Source organism: Paroedura picta, chromosome 7 (genome assembly GCF_049243985.1).
Source record: "Paroedura picta isolate Pp20150507F chromosome 7, Ppicta_v3.0, whole genome shotgun sequence".
In the NCBI taxonomy this organism is placed as follows: domain Eukaryota; kingdom Metazoa; phylum Chordata; class Lepidosauria; order Squamata; family Gekkonidae; genus Paroedura; species Paroedura picta.
Window position 1 is genome coordinate 31,969,386 of NC_135375.1, and position 21,084 is coordinate 31,990,469.

Here is a 21,084-nt window from a genome sequence, read left to right on the forward strand (position 1 = left end):
CTAGCAGATGTGTGCTTGGAAAGGCTCCATTGTATGTCAGTATTTAAGTTTTGAGCTTTCCCCCCCGTCTAGACAAGCAATTGTGAGAGACAAATCTGTTCTGCAGTGGGAACTTAGACCAGGATTCGTGATCTCAGTCATGTGCTTGCTAGGTAAAGTGGATTAGATCTTGTATTTTGCCCTCAAATTATTATTTAAAACATCTCTGCCACCTTACCACCTAATTCAGGGCCCAGTTCCCAAGGTGGCAGACGTTAAAACAGAGGGGAGGGCTAATAAGATTCAGTGAGGGAATGCCAAGTAAAGTCTATACCTGTTGGTGGCCGACAACCATAAAGGGAATCACCCTGGGGGAAGGACTTTCAAAGCTTCAGCACCATGACTACAAAGGCATTTTTTTGGGTTGCCACATGTCTAGCCCCAAATGGCAGGGGCACCCGAAGCCTATCCTCTGAAGATGCACTTAATTATTTTACACCCTTTGTTTCTCCCTAGTGGGACCCGAAACTGGCTTAAATCAGCTTCCTTTCCTCCATTTGATTCTCAAAACAACCTGGTGAGGCAGGTTAGGCTGAGAGAATAGGACTAGCCCAAGGTCACCCAACAAGCTTCCATGGCACAAGTGGGGATTTGAACCTGGGTCTTCCAGATATTAACCCAACACTCTTAACCACCAGACTACACTGGCTGTCAACCAGAGACCAGAGTGGTCAGGTAGGTTCATGTGGGAGTAGGCAGTCCTTAAGATATCCTAGCCTCAAGCCATGTAGGGCTTTAAAGGTCAACACCAACTTATTAAATAGGGCCCAAAATCAAACAAAGCCAGTACAGATGGAACAAGATTAGAGTAGTAGGGTCTCTGTGACTTGGTTGTTAAACCAACCATACCTTCTGGACAGTCTTCAAGGGTAGCCCCATGTAGAATGCATTGGAGGAATCTAATCTGCACGTTACTGGGGAATGTACTGTTGGGGCAAGACTTTCCTGCCTATGCAGAGCAACTGGTGGCACACCTGCCAAGCTGGTGAGAGACACTCTTGGTCATTGTTTCCATCTGTTTAAAGCAACAGGAGGGTCAGGTTCATCAGCACCAGCACCCCCAAGATGCTAGCCTAATCCTTTTGGACCTGCCATCTTGGACCTAAATAGGGAGACATCCCGATTCCTGTGACAAACCTTTATCCCAGCAGGTGCACCTCCATTTTGTCAGGATCATGTTCCTGCTTGCTAGCTCTCACCCAGCCCAAAACTCTCTCCAGGCAGTTCATGTGGTTCGCTGGAAGTGTGAGATAGAGCTAAATGTCATCTGCGTAATGGTGGAATAAAGCCCCTCCCAGCAGCATAATGTAGATGTTTAAAAGTATGGATGCCAAGATGGGGTTTTACAGGACCCTGTAGACCAGGGGTAGTCACAGCCTGTGGTCCTCCAGATGTCCATGGACTACAATTCCCATGAGCCCCTGCCAGCATTTGCTGGCAGGGACTCATGGGAATTGTAGTCCATGGACATCTGGAGGACCACAGGCTGTGACTACCCCTGCTGTAGACCACAGGCCAAAGTGCTGAACATAAATTCTCCAGTACCACACTCTGGTTCCTGCTTCTGATATATTGATATACTGCAAAACAGTTCCTCCTAATCACAACCCCAAAAGGCAGTCCAGAAGGGTACCATAATCGATATGAGAATATATTCTCTTTCAGAGGTATAAGTTTTATCCTTCCTATTACTTCTTCAAAAGTGGATTAGATTTGGTGCGTCTCTATTTCTTCCAACTGGGAGATGACCAGAAGGGAGACTGCAGTTCTCGCTGTAGAGTATCCCTGGAGTTGTCTAGTGGATGCCATAACAAGTGATTAATTTACTACTGTGGCACAAAAAGCTAATGTTCAAGTAAACAGAAGCATTGTATTCAAGCCTTTCTGAGTGAAAGGATTTTACTGACTGGCTTTATGTGTAGTGCTGTTATGCATTTAGAAGCTAGCTTTATGTTCTGAAGAACAAGAAACACAACGAGTGCCATAAAACAGGCTCAGAATTCCATTTACAAGTAATGCACTTGAGAGAATGGAGCCATTTGCATCTAAGAATTATCTAACCCATTTTAAACTGTTCTTGGGCAATCAAATTAGGACATGTAAAAGCAACTGTTACACAGCTTTGCTTTCAGATGCTTAAGTTTTACTTCAATTATAGCCAGATTTTCTTGCTGCAATTTGAGGCAGGTTGTACAGTTAAAAACAATGTGTCATAGATACAATCATGAAATGATTGTGATATAATAATGAAATGCCTGAATTTATCTCAATGTATATGGTTCCCTTGTCCTATATTGAACAGGAAAAGCAAAACTGTTTCCTACCTTGAGGAGCTTATGAGCTAAAGACTAATAGTAGAGAAGCACAGAGGGAGGGAGAGAAGTCCAGCTCAATTTTATTTTGGTTGTCTTAAAATGATCCTCACTTTTCTAAAGTATCTTGTTTTTTAGGCAAACAAGTCTAGGCATGTTCCAGCAACTAAGCATTTATGTAGTGCTTTCTATGGTCCAATACACGTGGGTGGGTAGATGTGCCAGTTTGAAGCCCAGTTCTTCATCCACATTACTACCAGTTGATGTGAGAACTGGTCACCTGCAAATCACCATTCTTTTAGCTACTAGGCAGTGTGCCGTAGTGTTGAGGACAGCTGGACTAGAGGGAAGGTGGTCGTGAGGATAACAGGGAGGGATTGGGAAGCCTTCAGGACCTTGCAGAAAGGGCAAGACAAAAATGTGAGCCATCTCGTGCATTTCTTGAAGCTGCAGGTACATCTGTTGCCAGGGTGAAAGGAATGGTGCTTACGGGTGACTAGTGTTCTCCCCATCTTCTGTTTGTGGTTCATCCAGGTCAGTGTATCTAACTCTGTTAAGCCAATTGCTGGTTTGTGAAGGGTGAGGCTTATGGCCACATACCATGTGCCTAAAAGGGGCCAAACAGCTCTTCATTTTTTTCAGTTTGAAATTACTCTGAGATTATAAGGAGAAAGCCCTTCTAGTTCACAATGTGGGGCGATGAACCAGGCTCATTTGTGTGTTTTGACAGCATTGCTAAGACTTCAGCTAGAAGGAGATCTAGGGTTAGCCCAGGCATTGTCCTTACTACTTTGCTGATTCCCTAGCGGTGGCCCCGGATGGAGGAGCTGAGGGGCTTTCCTGAGCGGCTCTTTCCCATCCCCGATCACCTGGTAGCCACATGACACACTTCCTCCGAGGGGTTCCCACGTGCGGAAGTGAAGCCCCGGGGTAGCAAAGGCGCCGTCTCGCCCTCTCCTCCCCCTATGCGCGGCGCGTCCAGAGAGCGGCTGCCCCGTAGCCCCCCTCCCCGCGCCAGGTGCTCTCCAGGCGGACAGGTGGGCCGCGCCGGGCTCCCGCCGCCCCCTTTGGAGGCTGGCTTCCCAGCGGGAGCCTCCCGCCCCGGAAAGCCTTTATTTATCCGTGGCTGAGGCAACTGACGACAGCGGAAGCTCTCCGCGCCTTGGGCCGGGCTCCAGCTGGCCACCCAGGCACCGGGGGCGGCAGGGAAAGCCTCCGCCGCTGCGCTCTTCGCCGCTCTAGGGGGCGCGTCTGCGCTCGGGGCGCGCCCGGGCGGCGGAGCGGAGGAGGAGGGGGCGGGCGGCCGGGCGACGAACGCGTCGGAGCGCGTCGGCGGTGCCTGGGCGAGAGGGAGCCGCCGAGCGAGGCAGAAGAGCTCCGCCGCCCCTGGCAAGCATGTCCGCGCCCTGTTGCGCGGGGCAGGTAAGGGCGAGCCTGGGGACGGCGGGCGGGCTGGCTGGGGCCGCTTCCCCGGGGGACGGCGGACGGGCTGGCTGGGGTTGGGGCTGCGCCAGTGCCTGGTTGGCGTCGGGCGGCTGGTGCGCTCGGAGCTCGGCCGCTGCGTCTCGGGGACGGACTCCCGGGCTTGGCCTGAGGGTGCGTGCGGCAGTCCTTGGCGGCCGCCACCGAGCAGTCGGGCGTCGACGGGCGTTCAGTCGGAGCGCGGAGCTGGAGCCGGTGGGCAGCCGCGGCCAGGCGGGCGCTGCTCTGTGAGCGGCCCCTGGTTTTTTACACGCAGCCCCGATTTATAATGGGGGGGGGGGGCGCAGGAGACGGGGGCTTTCTTTGCTCGCGCAATCGGCCACGCAGTCTTGGCAGCTTTGCCCTCCGGGTTTCGGGGGGTGGCTGCAGGCAGTGGAGAAAAAATGTATAAATGAAAAAAAAATCCTCTTGTGACAAAGCCGCGAAGCAATTCCGTGGTATCTTAAAACGCCAATAAGCATAGTGTAGCATGAGTTTTTCGTAGGCTAATTCCCGAAGATTGGTCTGTAGCAGGAAAACAAAAGGAGTTCAGCTCTGAGCCAGACGCTCACTTCCTCAGATGTCTTTGATGAAAGCTCATAGAATCATAGAGTTGGAAAGGACCACATGGGTCATCTAGTCTACCCCCTGCACTATGCAGGACACTCACAACCCTGTTGCTCATCCACTGTAACCTGCCACCCCCTTGAACCTTCAGCTCCTGCTGAAGTACATTTTACTTGGCTTTAAGGTGCTCTGCACTCCCGTTCCCTTTGTTAGAAGTAACCAAACTGAATTCCGTGCATGCTACAGTGCATTAAATCTGGTATCATCATTCAAATCCATAAAGCACCAATTCTTTCTTAATTATTTGCATCTCCTAAAATAGAGATTTTTGTGGTATTGGAAGGGGTTACTTCAATAAAATGCAGGACAGCCAGTCCTAACCAAATGATTTGTTTTTGCTTTGCCCTATGATAGCCCAGTTTGAATAGAATTAGCTGCTGTTTTAAACTAGAGAGTGCATGGGGGGGGGGGTGTAGGGAAAGGCTGGCCTTCACCAACTACTGTACAACATAGCAAAGGAAATACTGAAGAAAACATAATTTCCTCAAGGAAGGGATTAGTGCCTGTGTGTGAGCAGCAGGAAATAGCCGGGTATAGTTGCTATGGTGGCTCTTAATGGTCATGGTGTGGGGAGGCCAGTTTCACCTCCTTTCCCTCCAGCCCTCCAATATATGTAGCTATCATAAGAACTAAGAACGTAAGAAGAGCCCTGCTGGATCAGGCCAGTGGTCCATCTAGTCCAGCGTCCTGTCTCATACAGTGACCAACCAGTTCCTCTGGAGGGCTAACATTAGAATACAGAAGCTGAGGCCTTCCCTGATGTTGCCAGGAATTAACTCCCTAGGGCTAGGTATAGTTTTTGGGAAGAAGGAGAAAGTAGGGGAAATCTGGCATTACCAGCACCATCCACTGATGAGTTGCTGGATCCAGTCCCTTATTATTGTCCAAACATTGTATTTCCTGTGGACCTGTATGGCTTCCCATTTGAATATGTAGTTATCCCTTTTAAATCCATTGGTTAGTGCAGAAGGGTCTGAGTGCATTTGGGATTGCTCTATAAAAGCGTGTGCTTGGAAACACCCATTAGGTTTTTCCTGGGAGGCATTCGTAAACTACTGGAAAATGCTGTGTTGTGAAATGGTTAATTTTTGAAAAGGAATAAACGTTACTAACGGGGAGGGTGGAAAGTTAGAGCTGCCGCAGTGGAATGAAGCAGTGTTTGTATTCCACATTAAGAGTCCACATTAAGTGGAGTTCTAGCATGCTATTATGCATGACGGCAAAAGAGCTGTCCATTTTGCAGTTCGTGAACATCAGCGAGGGTCAGGAAGCAGATGAATGCCCGTTTAAAAATGAATGTACGTTCTGTGTTTAGGGGATGGTATCAAACCACAGAGAAGAAAATGGGGTGGGGAATGTTGACTCATGGATGAATGTACTCTTTAAAAAACCCATTTGACATTTTTAAAACAACTGTATCGTACCTTCTGTATACAAATTTGCTGTCTTTAGTGCCTTGTGCTGCCACACACTTGAAATTCTTCTCCCCCTTCTGTCTAGTGACATTCATTGGAAGGAGGTAGGTCTTGTCTCTGGGGAGAACTGTTTATCTGTCTGTGGGGCAGGGGATGGTTTGTGTCGTGTTCTGATAAAGCATGTTGACTGCTGAGCTATTCAGTTCCTCTTGCCCAGGGGTAGTCAAACTGCGGCCCTCCAGATGTCCATGGACTACATTTCCCAGGAGCCCCTGCCAGCGAATGCTGGCAGGGGCTCCTCGGAATTGTAGTCCATGGACATCTGGAGGGCCGCAGTTTGACTACCCCTGCTCTTGCCTAACGGTGCAAACCCAAACAGGGCTGCTTTGAAACTTCAGAATATTTCCACTTGACTGTTTGTGTTTTCAAAGCTAGGTTTAGAAATTTCCCAGAGGAGAGAAAGCAGTAGTTGTTGTGAAGGACATAGCACACAGAGTCATACTTCTTAAACACGACAGCTGTTTGCGCTCTTTGAGAAATGGGCTCCAATTTATCTGTCAGCAAAGGCAGAAAGAGCACCTTTTGTTTTTGATGACATGGACTAGAAGGGCCGAAATGATTTTTTCCTAGTAAAATTTATAGTATGATACAGCAGACAAAATTGTACATTTGTAGGTCCTGTTGACTTGGCTGGGGTCAAATCAGCACATGCTTAACTTGGTCCCCTTAAAATCTGTGGGGTGTCAGACTGTTCAGCTGGCATGTGCCGTTTATGAAGGACCTGTGCTGGTGTGTTTTTAGAAATTCCCTCACTGTAACACTGGCTGGGTCTAGTTCAACAGGAACCCGTTGAGCCCCATGGTTTTGATCCTATGAAAGGTCATGGTGGGCCATGTGTTTTCGAGCTGGAGACACAGCGCTTCATCATAAGACAAACACATCTGTTGCACATGTACAGTGGTGCCATTACTTTGGTCAGACTCTACTGCTTCTGACACTTGTAGCAGTTGGCTGACCAATTGAAAATTGTCCGAAAGCTGAGCTCACTTCCCTAAAACACACAAATAAGCTATAAAATGGAGGTTCCAGAGCACTGTTCAACTTAAAAAATGGGTCTGAATTGCAGTTTGTATTCAGAATTTCCACTTGTCGAGGCAATTTTAGTCTTTCTGCTCACAGAAATTTCAGCATTTTCCTAAGGCGTTGTTAAAGCAGGCTTGAAACTTGTTTACATCTTGCGTATCAGAACACAGCATTAGCCAATCCATCTGCAGCACGTGCAATGCCATAACTCTACACTTGCAACATTATCATTTCTGAGTATTATTGCTGAGCTGGTGTATTAAATCATCTAGGTAATAGAATTGTCCTGACCTGGATAGCCCAAGGCAACCCCGATCTAGCCAGATCTCAGAACCTAAATAGGGCTGATTCTGGCTAGTATTTGGATGGGAGACCTTCAAGGATTTGGATGGAGGAAGTCTAGGGGTCATGACACAGAGGCAGGAAATGACAAACCATCTCTTGAACATCCTTTGCCTCACACAGTTCTCAGCTCTCCTGGTTACACTGCACGCGCCAGACAATATATAAATAAGCTGTAGAATTATTTCCACCCACTTACTGCAAAAAAATCTTTAGGTTTTCAGCCAGAAATTGTTGATCTAGGTCAGCAGTTCTCAACCCTCCTAATGCCACGACCCATTAATACAGTTCCTCATGTTGCAGTGTCCCCCAGCCATAAAATTATGCAAGTGTTCTTTCACAAAAATTAAATCAAAACTGACCAATGGCGTGAAGATCCATTGTTCATGATTGTATATACATTTCCCCCACGGGGTTTCTCAGTTCAGTTCTGCCTCTTGTCCCACCATGCCAATCTTGCCCTTTTCCGCTGCTCCAGACAGATGAATGCATCTACCTCGCAAGGCTGTTGTGTGAATGGCACACACCCCCCCCCAGCCAAGCTGTTTGCCCTGCTGCGACCCCTGTGAAATGGTCATTCAACCCCCCCCCAAAGGGGTCCCAACCCCCAAGTTGAGAACCACTGATCTAGGTGTCTGCATTTCTCAAATGTTGTTCAAGAGGACTTTCTCAAGTCCATGCATGAAACAGTGCTTTAGTATCATGGAGTTAAATTTCAGCCTGGAGAAAAGGAGGTTGAGAGGGGACATGATAGCCCTCTTTAAGTATTTGAAAGGTTGTCACTTGGAGGAGGGCAGGATGCTGTTTCTGCTGGCTGCAGAGGAAAGGACACACAGTAATGGGTTTAAACTTCAAGTACAACGATATAGGCTAGATATCAGGAAAAAGTTTTTCACAGTCAGAGTAGTTCAGCAGTGGAATAGGCTGCCTAAGGAGGTGGTGAGCTCCCCCTCACTGGCAGTCTTCAAGGAAAGGTTGGATGCACACTTTTCTTGGATGCTTTAGGATGCTTTGGGCTGATCCTGCGTTGAGCAGGGGGTTGGACTAGATGGCCTGTATGGCCCCTTCCAACTCTTATGATTCTATGATTCTAAATTTGTGATGTCTGTGCTAATGTGACAGAGGACCAAACTAGACATGATGGTGATCATGGGTCCAAGTGCTGGATGCTGACACCACTTTAAAGTAATTTTAGAATGCCATGGGGACCCAACCAGCATCACGGGTTGAGGCACCCTCATTTCCCCTCCCTCAGGGCTTATCAAGTGTCAAAGCAATCACAGTGGGGGTTCTAACTGTTTTGGCACTTCAAAAGCCATGGGGGGGGGGCAAAGAGTGCTTCAGCCTGCCACACTGCAGGCCCAATGAATGCTGGCAGGGGTTCATGGGAATTGTAGTCCATGGACATCTGGAGGGCCACAGTTTGACTACCCCTGCTTTAGGCTGTTGTGGCACCCTAGAGATGGGCAGATTTATTGCGGTGAAGAATTGCGTGCATCAGAGCCTACCTCCAAGCACTAACTTATCTCTAGTCAGTGAAATCGTATGCCACAATCAATGTGTTGGTTTCTATGCAGATTCCACAAGATAGGTTAGCTTTAAATTCATATGTTGCAAGTTTCATGGACAGCATGAATTCCAGTGGTCTGTTAAATGGATTTCTGCTGTAAGAGGGGTGGGGGGATCCTTTAATGGGAAACAATCATGCTGAGAAGATGTTTGGCTTTAATAAAATGCAAGCAAAAGAACAACATATAATAGGAATGTGGCATGAAACATTTAGGTTATTAGGAAAAGCTTCCTGGAAGTGAGACTTGCATATATGAAGTGATCTCTTGAGGGTAATGGCAAATTATGCCCTCACATGGCATGCTTATAACCACCAGCGTGCTATTGAGAACAATGCTTTCTCATTTCCCAATTCTATAACGTGCTTTGGGAATTACAGCTTTTTTCTTTGTAGCTGAGGCCATAACCATGTGTGAAATCTGCTAATGTGCAAAAGAGCAATTGAAAACATCTTAGCTCACAGGCGGCTATCAGATACAGTAAACCCAACAATAGCTTGCACCTATATTCTTCTTAATCTAAACATGGAAATGTTTTTGTGTGTATTGTTCTGTTGAAGTATTGGGTACAAAAAATGCCATGTGTAATCTTTAAATTCTTTCTTTGAGTGAATATCTGATACACATTTGTGGGACAGGATCTGACCTGGCACTGACACATAAGCGACAGGTGTGATGTAAATGTAACCATCTTAGGGATGAACAAATATTGTAGTCAATAGCAACCAGATATAACATTCCAACAACCAACAAAGAAAGAGGAAAAAGCTACCAGCGACACAAAATCAGAATTCTCCGCTATGTAACATTAAAAAAAGGTTGTCTCTTGGGCATTCAGTGTAAATTTTATTTGTTTAAAAGACTTTTGTGCTGCTCCTCAGATGAAAATTCCCCAGACAGCTCACAACGAAAGAAAAAACTGTAAACCTAACAATTCCAAAATTGCCAAATATATTAAAATTCCTAATAATGTGTGATAAACAAAACATTTTAAAGTATGCACCCTACTACGGCAGGTGGAGGGATTAATCAAGCAAGCAATTCAACCAGCCGTTTTGTTTTTTTAAAAAATCAGGCACCTAAAAAGTAAGAAGGTCAGGGATAAGTTAAATTAGGATATTTTGCCTCACTTATTTAACTCTCATTTGCCATACTAATATCAAGTTAAGATCATCCTATCTCATAATATATATCACACAAGTGTGAAAAAGGACATTCAGAATAGTGAAGGGATTGGAGCAACTTCACCATGAAAACAGACAAAAGAGTTGGTGTCTTCAGAAAAAATGATAAGAGAGAGGGAAGTGATATAGGTTTATGAAAGAACTTTCTCCTCTTGATGTACTAGGTCACCTACTGAAGCTGATGGGCAGCAGATTCTAAACATTAAAAAGGAAAGGAGAACATCTCTGCCATGGGATGTAGTTAATAACCACTAGATTAAGTGGTCCTGGGGGAAAGGTCTGTTGTTGTTGTTGTATTTATTACTCGCCTCTCCCCGTAGGCTCGAGGCGAGTTACAGTATAGCCCCGATAAAAACCCCATACATAATACAACAACACAGAACAAAGATGTGGTGGAAAGACAAAAATAACTTTCCCAACCCCAAACATACTGGAGGGGAGGGAGAAAGAGGGCACTATTAGTGCTGTTGGCCACCTTGCCTGAATGGGATCTCCATCTTCAGTTATAGGCACAACCTGGGCAGCATTTTTGCCTTTGTGTCCTGCTTGAGGACGTTCCCAAGCATTTGGGTGGCCACTGTGGGACGCAAAACGATGGACTAGGTAGACTATTGGTCCAGCAAGCTTTGTATCTTCTCATCTGCTTGGGAACACTTATTAAAATAGATACTGAGCTTCCTTGGGATAAAATCTTGCTGTTAACGAAATAATAATGACTCCGTTCTGGATAGCTGAAGGGTCTCCAAGCGCTTGCTATGAAATGCAGCAATACTTTACAGTGCAAAAGTTTACTGTCCTTTCAAGGCCAAATTAGTAACCAAACTTCATGCTCCTCTAACCTGAACCTAGTAATCAGTTCTAAGCTTTAATCTGCAGTTGGTCCAGCGGACATGGTTTCCTGTCTTGTACAAGGAAGGACACAGCAAGAACTAAAACACAAAGCAACGGCAAGCTTAATTGCATAGACTGTTAGTCTATCTCTTTCTGTTTGTGTATATTTTCCTTCAAAGAAAATACATAGGTTATAGCCTGGCCTGGTGCTCAGCCTGCTCTGTAATGTCTTGCGTCTGCTTATATAAAAACATCTGCTGTATTTTACAGGAAACAGGATTTTACACTGGCTTTTGTGTAGCTTCTCTCCCGAGACCAAAAAGTTAACCTCTGTCTTTAAATAAAGCAGCTGCAGTGGAAAACTTTAGTTATGGTTGTTTTTAGAATTCAGTTTATATACAGAATAGAGACCAACACTCTTTCAGAGTGATGCTGTGATGAGGTGGTTTGAGGAGGCTGCAATGGTTTTTGTCAGGCACCTTGTAATGTATTTAGCTATATTTACATGACATTGTGGTTGACATGAAATGAAAGTAAACTTCAAAGAGCAAGCCAGTGTCTGGATCCTATCCTTAAGTCAGACCTATTCATTATTTATGATTAAAAACCAGGTTTTTCCTTACTGTAAGATTCGGCAACTAACATGGTATAGCTGGTGGGGAAATCTTGTTTCTTGGAAGTTTGATTCTGTATCCATACTAAAGAACGTGTGTCTCCAGTAGTGTTACCAGAACACGTGTCCTGTGACGTTGGTATATTCAGCTGTGGGGAATAGGCTTAGCCACAGGTGGTAACAATATCGAAATGGATTGTTTGCCAATGTTTACGAGGTGATTACGCCCTTAAGAACTCAAGACAGACAACAGGTATATAGAAAAAATAATAACATTCTTTATTAGAAGGAAAATAATAAAATAGGCAAAAGCATATCTAGCACACTAGCAATCAGTCAGATAGGGGGGAAAGGTTTCACTATAATTACCAGTCTTGAAGAGTAAAGAGGCAGAGATCTGTAACATGAACCAGCATGAAGGGTGTTTCTAATGGATCCGAATCAAAAAACACATGGTGGCTTTGTGAAGCCACTGTTTATTTATGTTTTCAGAGAGGGGGCCATGTGATGTAGCCCAGGTGAGCACATCATTGAATTTTCCATGGAGCAGGATGTTGAGCAATGGCCTGGCCAGATCTGGAGATGGGTGTTAATGGGCTTAGGCAAAGGAGTTAATGGGAGCCATCATGTCTTAATAGGCGTAGCTGCCGAGTTTGAAGGAGAGATTTCCCCTGGCAGAGGGGCCAAGTGTGAGTAATATGTGAGAGACAAAGAAGTTTGCTTAGGAGCCCCTGGGCAAACAGATTTTAGTGAGACCACTGAATCAGCAATATGGAAGGAGGAAAGCTATTCCTGAGCCAAGCGGTACCTATGATTCCCAACCTATAGTGAAAGACAAGCTGAAGAGGGGGGTCCAAGATGGAATTATTCCCTAGGAGTGTCTAGTCAGGCTTTTACAGGGTCTGGCTTTGGCACAAGCCTAGACTATTAAGCAGTTATTATTATTATTATTATTATTATTATTATTATTATTATTATTATTATTATTATTATTATTTTGTTGCCCGCATCTCCTTGAGTTGTGGAAAGACAGGGAGCCAGCCTGTGAGGCATCGGTTCTGCCATACTTAACTATAGAGCTAATTTTGAAGAATACTTGTTAATTAATGCACCATGCTGGTGATACAGGGAAAATCCACACCAGCATGAACTGACGGGCTTCCCTATGACTGTCACTTTTTAGGAATTTCTTAGTCCAATAATTTTGAGAATTATGCTTACTTCCTAAAGTAGCCACATCCCCCCCCCCCAAAAAAAAATGTTTAAAAAGCCACTTCAGTGAAATGTTCGGGGGTAGGAGTTTATCACTCAAGTCAGCCTTTTTCAGCTTTTTGACCATGGAGGAGCTTGTGATATAATTTTTCAGCCTTTGAATTGCCCCAGAAGTTGTGTCAGCTAGCCAAGCCTCTCTGCCACACCCCCAGAAGTGACATCACCCACGTTAACAGGCAGCCTCGAGGAGGACTGCGTGGGGAGAGACAGGAGGTGGTTTAAAGCGGGAGTATGAATGGAAGCTCCACCCCTCCCAGGTGCAGAAAGCACAAGAGAATTCACTCATAAGGGGAGGGTGGGGAGGAAGCAGCTGGTTCCCTAGCTTGTGGCTGAATCCATTGAGGCAAGAGAGGAAATGCCATGGCCCCCCTCTAGAGCTTCTGCAGAACCTTGCAGGTTCACAGACCTCTGGTTGGGAATCCAGGCCTCAGGTGGTCAAGTGATCTCAGTGGGTTGCAATCTTGAGCCTTGCTGTTGCATGAAGAGCAGAATGGGCTTTTGAGGGTATAGTCTTATGGATTCTTACCTGTTAGTCAGCTCCTTGAGTATGGTGGCACATTTGTGTAAATTTGCTTATGATTTTTCTGTACATTTTATAGTTTTCTGTCCATTGCAAATAGTTTGTAAAAAGTCTTTGTGAAATCTTGGCTGGCGTTTTGCTCCTCTGTGGTTTGCTGGAATGAATCTTGGGAAGAGCAAGGCAAGCAATAGGAACAAAAGCCAAATGCATCAAGGTAGCATTACAGAACCCTTCTATTCATGGAAGAGCCGCATTCCTCTCTGAAGCTGCCTTGAATAGTTTCAGTTGCCATGAAGATTCAGAAAGGTCTTCCCATGGAGTTCTTTCTGATCTTGCTTTTGGAAGATCATTATAGTAATTCCCTAGTCACCCGTTAGGAGTAACTAGGCAGGGAAGCATAAATGGAAGATGCCGCTGTCCATCAACTTGCCACAAAAGACTAGCAGATATATGTGACACGATGATCATGATACTTTATAGATAACAAGTGTGTCAAGGTCAGAATTATCTACTCTCACTGGCAGCAGTTGTCCATGGGCTCAGTTAGGGGTCTTTCATATCCCCTGCTGCCTGATCATTTTATCTGGAGATGCTGAGGACTGAATTTTGGATCTTCCACATGCCAAACAGAGGCTCTCTACCACTGAGTCTGAGCTCCGTGTGGGAAAATGGACTCCTAAAATGATACTGGCTTCTGTAGACTTACATACAAAGTTCATCTGCTCTAGCTGAAGTTCCATTAAGGACCGTCTTTCATATGCTAATGCTTGTAGAGATTAATCTTCCAAATACACATTATGAGCAGAGTGTGTGAGGGAACCGATAAGATAAATGCAATTCTGGGAAGTCCTTGAGAGGAAAGATATTTTAAAGAAACCGTAAGTTATAAGTTCTATGTATTTAGAATTCCAAAGATACTTTAAAGAAACCATGTTATATTGAGTGAATTCTATGTATTGAGAATTCTGTGTTTCCAAAGATATTTTAAAGAAGCCATAAGTTACATTGAGAGGAGGATTCTGGAGACTACAATGATTAATATTTAATAATAAATTTAATAATAATATTTAATAATTATTTGTGTTACTGTGATCTCCTAAAGCTAGTGATTAAGGCCTTCTACAATTCCCGCTCGGCTTTATTTTCTAAAAACTGGCCTTTGTCACATTCGGTAGATATCAATCGGCTGTTGTATCCTGGGGAGGAGGACACTGCTGGGAACAGTCCTGTCAAACAGCATTGTTCTCTTGTAGGAGACTGTGTGTCTTGTGGAGTATCAGAAATGAGTCGCTAGATTACTTTAAGGGGCTAAAGATGGAAAACATAAGCATCCTTGAAGTCAGTGGGCCTTAGATGAAAGTCACATGCATTCAGTTCAATGAGGCAGGAACGTGATTGGAAACTAGCCTTCTTGTCTGGGTGTCCATGAAAAACCAGGGACAAACGTATTCAAAACAGCCTTGTTGTTGTTCGTATGCACACCAGTAGTTGGAGTGGGGTTAGAGAAGCATTTTCAGTGGCATGTAGTGAATTCCATCTTACGAGAGCCAGTTTGGTGTAGTGGTTAGGAGTGTGGACTTCTAATCTGGCATGCCAGGTTCAATTCTGCGCTCCCCCACATGCAACCAGCTGGGTGACCTTGGGCTCGCCACAGCACTGATAAAACTGTTCTGACCGAGCAGTGATATCAGGGCTCTCTCAGCCTCACCCAACCCACAGGGTGTCTGCTGTGGGGAGAGGAATGGGAAGGCGACTGTAAGCCGCTTTGAGCCTCCTTCGGGTAGGGAAAAGCGCCATATAAGAACCAACTCTTCTTCTTCTTCTTCTTCTTTCTAGAATGAGGGCGTGAATTTTTGCTCTTATCCTTTAGTTGTCTGGCTTTACTCAGTTTTCTGGAAGAACTCTAGTGAGTAAAGAATTTGCCGTTTGTCAGTAGAAGAATCTGTTTTTTTTTTTTACATTAACATGAAGCAGCTATCCCAGTTGCATGCCAGTAACTTTTAAAGGGTTCTGCCCCTACTGTGTTTCTATATTTAATATTCCCAGATAAATTTCTGTAACCTGATTGGTTTTTGAATCACAGCCTTTCTTCCCTTGGGCCTCATAGACACAATATTTATTTATTTAGAAGTTTTGATGCTGCCTTCAGCCCTTGGTTTCCAAGAGCAACAGAGACCTCCATTTCTGTCCTAAAGTGGTTGTGGTACCTTTTTATTTTAACTTGCCCCATAATATTCAGGGTGCTCAGGGTTGCCAACTCTGGGTTGGGAAAGGCCTGGAGATTCTGGGGGTGGAGCCTGAGGAGGGGAGGGACCTCTGCAGAATATAATATCTCAGTGGCCACTTCCCAAAGGAGCCGTTTTCTCCAGGTGAGCTGATCTCAGACACCTGGAGATCAGTTGTAATCCCTGGAGATCACCAGTACCACCTGGAAATTGGCAAGCCTAAGGGTGATGCATTTGTTTTCTCATTATCCCATGCTTATCCTATGAAGTAGATTATGCTGAGAGGTAAGTGACTGGGCCAAGGCCACCCAGTGACCTTGATGGCCAGGATTTGACCTCTGAATGTTCTATCTTGATTCGATCCACTGCTGTGCTGTTCCAGGCTGATGGGCATGGGATGATTCTTGGCTTGCCGTTTCCTTCAGATGCTGCCAATCTTTTCAGAGAACACTCTTGTATCTCCATAGGTTTTTGCACATGTGCGGTCTAGTTGCCCCCTCCCTCATCTTCATCTTCATATGTTAAGAGGAACAAACCCAGTAGCGCTGTTGTGGGTAGGATAAGGTCGATGATGAAATTCTTCTAGTATCTGCCCAAGAGGCTGTCTCATACCTTGCCCTGCCCAACAGCAAGTACTGTTAAGGGGAAATCCAGCAAGTATTATCCCAGCAAATAGCTGAGAGAAATGAACGCTGATCAGAAAAAATAATTGTGCACAACTCAAAAAGCAGGAGGCATAAGCAACTTGATGCCTGCGTTAATTAAATCTTTGTGCATTTTAAAACTGGCTCAGCTAGTTATTAATGACATGTTTGAAAGCAGAAACTTTATTTCGCTGCTTAAGAAGGGAGCAGTCTTCTCTGTCTCTGAGACATGCGACTTTTAAAAACCTTTCCATTTGTAGGCCAAGTGCCACATGGCATTTCTCCCCAGATCTTTGAGCCCAGAGGAACAAGGAAACTGTCACACATACCTTTTCTGAACAGATGGTTATGGCAATAATCTGTGAAATAACGTTTATGTATATAGTACACTTCAATCTCAAACTTCCTCCAAGGACCTCGGGGCAACATACATCACACACTACTTCTCCATTTTGTCCTCTCAACAACCCTGTAAGTTAGGCTAGCTAGATCTGTGATCATCCAGCAAATTTAATGAAAGTAGGGATTTGAACCTGGGTCTTCAGCATTAGCTAACATGTATGTAGCCATGCATTTATATCATGTGTAGAACATGTAAACAGCTCTGCATAATACGTACAGTATTTGCTGGCGTATAAGACTACTTTCCCCCCCTGAAAAACATGCCTCCAAGTGGGGGGGGGGTCGTCCTATACTCCAGGTGCACATCAGTTAGGATAGACATAGTTGCCCATAGTGGCCCATAGAACTGTAATGTAAAGTAATAAACTCTATATTTTGAGTGGAAATGTTGGGGGGTCGTCTTATATGCCCAGTCTTATACGCCGGCAAATACGGTAAATCGGTAACCTTGTAAGAAGAAAAATACATGTCAAGTCATTTTACAAAACATTAAGCCAGAAGGAATAGCTATTTTTGTCTGTTGCAGAAAAATAAAACCAGAGTCTCTTGACTCTTGACCTTGATGGTCCAGGCTATCCCAGTCTCAGAAGCTAAGCAAGGTTGTCCCTGATTAGTACTTGGATGGCAGATCATGAGAGAAGTCCAGGTTGCTATGCAGAGGCATTGACTCTTGGCTTGAAAAACCCTACAAGATCCCCCTAGGTCCGTTGGGACTTGATGGTACTTTCCACCACCTATGAGTTGTCAAAATCTTAACAAGATTTATTCCTTTATAACTTTTTGTGAGCCAGTACCCTCTTCAATATACTGTATACTGTCGTCTTGCCTATTTAACTTGTATGCGGAGCATATCATGAGAAAGGCGGGATTAGAGGAGTCACAAATTGGGATCAAGACTGCAGGGAGAAATATCAACAACCTCAGATATGCAGATGATACCACTCTAATGGCAGAAAGTGAAGAGGAACTAAACAGTCTGTTGATGCAGGTGAAGGAGGAGAGTGCAAAGTTGGCTTGAAACTCAACATCAAGAAAACAAAGCTCATGGCATCCGGCCCTCTCAATTCCTGGGTGTCGGGGACCCGCTTGCTAACTGAAAAAACCAGGGTGCCCCTTTGAAGAAAACGTCACGCCAGGCCTGGTGAACGATACAACAGGAACAAGCTTTATTTCAGCAACGTGGAGTCCGCTGGTATGGAGTAAGAGCTTCCACCGAACTCCAGGTGGAAGCTCCCTTTTATACAAAACCCACCTCCTTAGGCTGTATTGCCCCACCCAGTACTTGCGGAGGGAACATGCTGATACAATCATGACTCATGCACATATGCGAGGTTTTCCGGGGTTCCTGATGGCCCATTTTCCTGGAACAAAGGGCCATCTCCGGGCCCTTGTCAAAAGGTGGAGGGGGACATTGAGGTTCTTTAGCGGCCATTGCCACCTCAACGATCGGGTGGGGCGCCCAGCTGCCGGCTTGCCTATGATCACCATGCCCTACCTCCGTGATCGCGGGCGCCTCTGATGGCGGGGTTCGGTCCGGTTCCCCAGCCACCAAGGACCAAACCACGACATTCTGCCCCCCCAAAGGTCCATTCTCCAACCCCCCGGGACGGCCAGGATACCGCTTGTGGAAACGTTCAGTGAGTCGGGGCGCAAGGACGTCCGCTGCCCAGACCCATTCCCGGTCCCCCAAAGCGAAGTCCTTCCATTCCACGAGGTACTGCAACTTCCCCCTGTGGAGTCTAGAGTCCAGGATATCCGCCACCTCGTGGTGCTCCCCCCCCGGCAGGACCTCGGGCGCTGGCGGGGAAAACACGGGGTGCCAAACGTCACCGTCCGGAGTTTTTTTTAGAAGGCTCACGTGAAAGACGGGATGGATGTGCCGGAGGTTCTTGGGGAGCTTGAGCTTGACCGAAACTTCGTTGATCGGGGCCAAGACCTCGAAAGGCCCCAAAAACCGAGGGCCTAGCTTCTTGCTGGGCAAATTCAACCGTAGGTTCCGGGTGGAAAGGTAAACTCGATCCCCCGGTCGGATCTCTTCAGCTGGTCGTCTCTTCCGGTCGGCGTCCTCTTTCTGCGCTGCCTTGACTTTGTGGAGCTGCTCCTGCAGCGACTTCCAGCAGCTCCCGGCACGCTTCCCCCACTCGCGAAGGTCGGCCGATTCCCGGGCGGGGACCTCTCCAAGCTCCGGGAAGTGTCTCAGGTCTGTCCCGTAGACGACGGCAAAAGGCGACATCTCCGTGCTGCTGTGGTCTGCGTTGTTGTACGCGAACTCGGCCAGGGGGAGCAGGGGCACCCAGGTGTCTTGATGATAGGAACCGAAACACCGCAAGTACTGCTCCAGTACTTGATTAACCCGCTCGGTCTGCCCGTCCGTCTGGGGGTGGTAAGCGGAGCTCAGCCCTTGCTCGATGTCTAACAGGCGCAGGAAAGCTTGCCAAAACCGGGACACGAATTGTGAGCCCCGATCGGAAATCACCTTGTCCGGCAGCCCGTGCAGTCGGAACACGTGATCCAGGAACATCCGAGCCAACTGTGAGGCACTGGGGACACTGGCGCAAGGAATGAAATGGGCCTGTTTGGAAAATAGATCTACCACCACCCAGATCACCGTTTTCCCCTTGCTGGGAGGCAAGTCTGTTATAAAGTCCATGGAGATCACTGACCACGGCCGGGTCGGGACCTCGAGCGGGTGCAGCAGACCTTTCGGCTTGCCAACCCCCGGCTTGCAGGTCAGGCAGACAGGACAACCACTGACGTAAGCTTTTGTGTCCCGCCGCAGACTGGGCCACCAAAACCGCCGCCGGGCCAACTTCCAGGATTTTACGAAACCGAAGTGCCCGGCGGTCTTAGCATCGTGGCAGAGGCTGAGGGCTTCCCGTCGTAGCCCTTCCGGGACGTAGACAGCCTCCCCCCTCCGCCAGAGACCGGAGTCCAAAATCAAAGAGTCCCGGAGCTCAGCCAGCTCCTCGTCTGTCCCGTAGGCTGCCACTAGGCGGTCTCGGAGCGGGGCGGTCGCCGGGTCGGGCTCCCATTCCTCCCTGGCCCGACGCCTAGTGACGACCCCCCGTCCCAGCTGCTCCTCACCAAACACGGACCTGGTGCAGGGAGCGTACCCCTCCCCATAATGCGGCAGACGGGAGAGGGCGTCCGCGAGGAAATTCTCTTTGCCGGGGATGTGACCAAGCTTGAAATTGTACCGCGAAAAGAACTCCGCCCACCTCATCTGTTTGGCGTTCAGGGATCGCGGTTGCCGGAGCGCCTCCAGATTCTTGTGATCTGTCCAGACCTCGAACGGCTCCTCTGTTTCCTCCAGCCAATGCCGCCATTCGGTGAGGGCGAACTTAATCGCAAACGCCTCCTTCTCCCAGGTAGACCAGTTCCGCTCCGTTTCGGCGAATTTTCGTGAGAGGTAGGCCGCCGGCCTCAGCTGTCCCGCCTTGTCTCGCTGCAGGAGAACCGCCCCGGCTGCTGCGTCGCTGGCGTCGACTTGTACCACCATCGGCTGGGTTGGGTCGACGTGCAGTAGCGTGGGCTCAGACGCGAAAGCTTGCTTGAGGGCCAGGAACGCTGCCTCCGATTTCTCATTCCAGCCGAGCGCTGCGCTGGGCCGCGTGGCGCGAGGACCTCTCCCCTTGGTACCTAGCAAGTCCGTGAGGGGAGCCACTACGGAGGAGTATCTGGGGATGAAGCCTCTAAAAAAGTTAGCAAACCCCAGGAAGCTTTGTAGCTGTTTCCGGGTGCGGGGCCTTTCCCAGGCCAGCACCGCCTGCACCTTCTCGGGGTCCATAGCTATGCCCTGGGCTGAGATGCGGTAGCCCAAATAGTCCAGGGAGGGACGGTGGAATTCGCACTTAGCCAGCTTCACGTATAGGTGGTTTGCCAGCAGGCGCTTTAACACCTCCCTCACCAGGGTCACGTGCTCTTGGGGATCTTGGCTGTAGATCAGGACGTCATCCAAATAAACAACCACCCCCTGAAACAGAAGGTCCTGCAACACCTCATTAATTAGACTCATGAAAACCCCAGGTGCCCCGCTTAAACCGAACGGCATCACTTTAAATTCGAATTGTCCCAATTGACAGTTAAACGCTGTTTTCCACTCATCCCCCTCCCGGATGCGTACCCGGTAGTACGCCTCCCTTAGGTCCAGCTTAGTGAACAGAGTCCCTTTGCCCAGCCGGGCCAGCAAATCCGGGATCAGCGGGAGGGGGTAAGCGTTCCCCGCTGCGATGGCGTTGAGGCCCCGGTAGTCCTGGCACAGCCGTCGGGACCCATCCTTTTTCCGGACGAACAAGACTGGAGCTCCCATGGGACTGGAAGCGGGCCGGATGAAACCTCGGGCCAGATTTTTACCCAAAAACTCCCGGAGGTCCTTGAGCTCACCCTCACTCATCTTGTAGATGCGCCCTTTGGGTAGTACCGCCCCCTCTGGGATGTTGATAGCGCAGTCCGTGCGGCGGTGTGGGGGTAGCTCGTCCGCTTCCCGCTCGCTGAAAACGGCTGCGAGGTCTCGGTACTCTGGCGGGACCTCGGGCTCTGGTATCTC

General features: G+C 47.3%; 1 protein-coding gene across 1 annotated transcript in view; it reads left to right on the forward strand.

Moving 5' to 3' along the window:
- Window positions 1-3,455: 3,455 nt before the first annotated feature.
- The window catches only part of SERINC5 (serine incorporator 5), a 56,816-nt gene continuing 39,187 nt past the window's right edge, over window positions 3,456-21,084 (forward strand). The window contains exon 1 of the mRNA XM_077347305.1: window positions 3,456-3,773. Coding sequence (XP_077203420.1) covers window positions 3,747-3,773 — 27 coding nt within the window. The 5' untranslated portion in view covers window positions 3,456-3,746. The remainder of the gene's footprint in view (window positions 3,774-21,084) is intronic.